Source organism: Lasioglossum baleicum, unplaced genomic scaffold, assembly GCF_051020765.1.
Source record: "Lasioglossum baleicum unplaced genomic scaffold, iyLasBale1 scaffold0386, whole genome shotgun sequence".
Classification (NCBI taxonomy): Eukaryota; Metazoa; Arthropoda; class Insecta; order Hymenoptera; family Halictidae; genus Lasioglossum; species Lasioglossum baleicum.
In genome coordinates this window covers 110,452-114,962 of record NW_027469446.1, presented here as the reverse complement: position 1 = coordinate 114,962, position 4,511 = coordinate 110,452, and the positions used below count along the sequence as shown (strand labels likewise).

General features: G+C 56.0%; 1 protein-coding gene across 1 annotated transcript; it reads left to right on the top strand.

The window, feature by feature from the left end:
* The first annotated feature begins 303 nt into the window (after positions 1–303).
* Positions 304–1,592, top strand: LOC143220222 (uncharacterized). The gene is made up of 2 exons (XM_076445910.1): positions 304–483; positions 543–1,592. The coding sequence occupies exons 1-2, from the start codon at positions 304–306 to the stop codon at positions 1,425–1,427; spliced, it is 1,065 nt and encodes a 354-aa protein (XP_076302025.1). The 3' UTR covers positions 1,428–1,592.
* The last annotated feature ends 2,919 nt before the right edge of the window (positions 1,593–4,511 follow it).

Genomic DNA, 4,511 nt, shown 5'->3' with positions numbered 1-4,511 from the left:
GACACTCCACTTGTCGTTTAGAACCCTGGGTCGGCGAGCTGTTCAACACCAAGGAGCCCGAACGCGAGGAAGCCGAACGACGACGAAACACACCTGTTACATGGCGCCCGAACAGGGACTGAAGGAAAGGCATCCGCGTCGCGATTAGAGACAATTAGCTTTTCAAAATAAACAATCACCGGTTCAACACGGTAACGCGCGCGTAACCAGAGGACCAGTACGCCGCGTAACATTCCTGAGCCGCGTTGAACCGTGACCGCGCCGGCACACACACGCGTTTCGTACCCCAGACGCCATCTCTGGATGCGCACCGGTATTACCTGCCCTGAGAGTCGAAATTTCAAACACACCGTCGCAAACCCCGGCCGAGGAAATCGGCCAACCACCAGGACTACGGACGAACGCCGTCAACAGTGGGCCGATCTAATTAAACTAGAGATCACCAACCTCTTCAACATGACCGAACCAAAGACCCCGCAATTTGTAAACACCATGCAACCAGGCACGTCCCACCAAGCCGACACAATGGCCGGCGCCAATAGAGCGGCCGCAAGCGAGCAAGACGACACCGGATGCGCAAGTGGGGATGCACGACGGACGGCAAGGACCCTTTCCGGTTTCTCGAACGGATAGGGGAACTAGCCCATTCATATCACATCTCCGACGCAGAATTATTAGAGGGGGTACCGGAACTTTTGCGAGGAGACGCCCAAGACTGGTACCGGGATAACCGCTACCAGATCAACACATGGGAGGAATTCACCGCAGACTTCCTGATGGTCTACGCCGGACACAAGACCCCGGTGCAACGGGCCCGCGAAGCACGAGCACGCGTACAGAAACCCGGAGAACCGTTCCATGAGTATATGAACGCGCTCACCACCCTCATGAGACGAGCGCTCATCCCGACGGACGAATATCTGGAAACCATCTATGAAAACATGCTACCAGATTACACGGCCATCATCGATCCAGAATCGATTTCCAGCATCCGAGACCTGCTCCGACACGCGCAACGCATCGAGAGAGCCATAGAGCGGAAAACCCAAATGCAACGGACTGCCAGCCGGCCCCTCGCCGCCGCCATCAACGAGAACCAGGACCACACGCCAAGCCAGACACGCGCCGATCCAATCGAGGCACGACCCGCCCGACTGAGCAACACACCCCGTGGGGAAGGGGAAGCCAGTGCGATTCAAGGTGACAACACCAACAGCTACAGTCGAATGACACACTGCTGGCGGTGTAAACAAAGGGGCCACACCCGTTTCGAGTGCAGAAACGCCTACCGGAAATTCTGTTCGCGATGTGGTCGAGACGGAATACTCACGAAGGAGTGTCATCCACCGGGACTCGTCGCACCCGATCGCTCGGGAAACGACGCACGGGGCTCGCCGCGAACGGGCGAACGCCAGCCCCAGACATAAAGTATACGCCCCGCCCCTTCCTACCGATTCGAATATTAGGAAGGGAAATCGACGCCTTGCTCGACACCGGTGCCCAATTGTCTTGTATCAACGCCGAAGCGTACGAATGGGCGCTCGAACAAGGCATGCAAGCATCCGAACCGAGCACGCTAATCAGCCTAGCAGACGGCACGAGCGTGCAACCCGCCGGCCGCATACGACTGTCATTCACCGCACTAGGCACCGTAAACCAGCAGGACTTTACCATACTGCCGAATATGGGTCCGCCAGTACTACTGGGCATTCAAGCTATCGCGGCACTCCGAATGAACCTGAAGCCGCCATACGACATAGCAACCTGGCCCACCGCCTGCCTGTCCGAACCATGCCAGCAAATGGGCCTCCGCGTACCAGATGAAGGTGCCCGCCGACAGTTCGACGACTTCCTACAAACGGAAATGAAACTGTTTGAAACGGTACCGGGACGAACAAATCTCATCGAGCACCGTATCAAATTGCTCGATGAAACACCGCTCAAACAGCGCTACCAACCCAGAAATCCGGCAATGCAAGCAATAATAAACGACGAAATTGAGAAAATGCTCAATGACCGAATAATAGAGCCGTCCAGCAGCCCGTGGAGCTCGCCGGTGGTAGTTGTGAAGAAAAAAGACGGAAAGCCCAGGTTCTGCGTCGACTTCCGTCGACTAAACGACCGATCAGAAAAGGACGCGTACCCATTGCCACATATCCAGGCAACTCTCGACAAATTACGAGGGGCGAAGTATCTGACTACCCTCGATTTAAAAAATGGGTATTGGCAGGTCCCACTCGAAAATGCCAGCCGACCGCTCACCGCCTTCACGGTACCGGGAAAGGGTTTATTCCAGTTTCGAGTCATGCCGTTCGGTCTACACTCGGCACCCGCCACATTTCAACGGCTGCTCGACCGAATAATCGGTCCTGAACTCGAACCATACGCGTTCGCGTACCTGGATGACATAATCATCGCCAGTAAGACCCTCGAGGAACACCAGCGACATTTGCGAGAAGTCTTTCGACGCCTCCGCGCAGCCGGACTCCGCCTGAATCCCGATAAATGTCGATTCTGCGTTAGCAGCCTCCGCTATCTCGGACACATTGTCGACCAGCAGGGGATACGAACCGACCCAGAGAAAACGAGCGCGATCGCAAAGATAGCTGCACCGAAAAACATACGGGAAGTTCGACGTTTTCACGGCATGGCCTCATGGTACCGGCGGTTCGTACCAAACTTTGCGGAAATAGTAGAGCCGCTCACGCAGCTTACACGGAAAAACGCAAAGTGGAAATGGACCGAAGCCGAGGAGAATGCATTCCAGACACTGAAGGAGAAACTGGTCACCGCACCAGTGCTCGCCTGCCCGGACTTCGAACAGCCGTTCACCCTCCAGACCGACGCCAGTGACCACGGCCTGGGAGTCGTGCTCACACAGGGCCCCGCCAACGAAGAAAGAGTTATCGCATATGCCAGCCACACGCTGAGCACCACAGAGCGAAACTACAGCGCAACGGAGAAGGAGTGTCTGGCCGTCGTCTGGGGAATTCGGAAAATGAAACCTTACCTAGAGGGTTACCATTTCACGGTTCTCACAGACCACCAGGCACTCCGTTGGTTGCAACAAATCGACAGTCCAACCGGACGACTGGCGAGATGGGCCCTCGAACTACAACAGTACGATTTCGACATCCAGTATCGGCCAGGAAAGCTGAACCATGTAGCCGACGCATTATCCCGCATCGAACCTGTACCAGGCGTCAGTCTCCTCCGCACCAAACCGCGTAACGACTCCTGGTACGAGAAGAAGATGGAAACCGTGCAGCACGATCCCGCCTCAGTTCCCGATTTCCGGATTTACGAGGGAAAACTGCAACGACGAATACCGCATCAGCTCGATTACAACGAGCCAGATTCCGGAAACGCATGGAAAATATGCATACCGGCGATCGACCGAGAGGCAGTGCTACGGCAATTTCACGACGTCCCCACCGCGGGACATCTAGGAATCGCCAAAACGAGCGTCCGCATTGCCCAGAGGTACCACTGGCCAGGGATGTTCCGAGACATCGCACGACACGTTCGCAGCTGCGTCAGCTGCCAACAATACAAGTCACCGCCTGTACCGCCACCAGGACGCCTCCACGCTAATCCCGGGACACAACCGTGGCACACCGTGTCCGTAGATCTGGTTGGGCCACTGCCGCGATCACGCCGCGGACACATCTGGCTACTCGTCGCACTCGATCGCGTTTCGAAGTGGGTCGAACTTACACCCCTTCGAAAAGCCACCAGCACTGCTGTCGCCGCGGCGATCCAGAAGGATATTATCCTACGTCACGGAGCACCACAGATCATTATATCCGACAACGGACGCCAATTCATTGGAGAGGCGTTTACCAGTCTACTACAGGCAGCCGGCATCACGCACCGCCGTACACCTCCGTATGCACCACAGTGCAACCCGGTCGAGAGAGCAAACAAAGTCGTGAAAACAATGCTAGCTCAGTACGTCGGGAAAAACCACGGCCGCTGGGACGAAAAATTAGACGAGGCAAGGTTTGCCATCAACACCGCATGGCATGAGGCGACCGGATACACGCCGGCATACCTGAACCAAGGCCGAGAGTTAAGAGTACCAGGACAGCAAGCAGCAGACGAGCCAACCGCCACCCCGCACCAACGCTGGAAAAATCTACGAGAAGCCCAGGAACTGGCCAAACTCCACTTAGCGCAAGCCTTCGGCAGACAAGAGAAATATTACAACCTGCGACGCCGCGAGTGGAGACCGGCCATAGGGGATCGCGTTTGGAAAAAGGAACACACACTGTCCGACAAGGGAGCGGGCATAGCTGCTAAGCTAGCCCCAAAATATAGCGGTCCCTATACGGTACAACGCATAATATCGCCAGTTATCGTTGACCTCCAGGACGGAAGGAGAAAATGGATTCGACACATCCATATCCAGGATCTCAAACCGGAACACAGCTCCGAAAACGACGCTCGCCCGGAGAGCACCGAACCAGACGCGCAACCAGATACCCCCGCAGAACAGACCAGAGTACCCG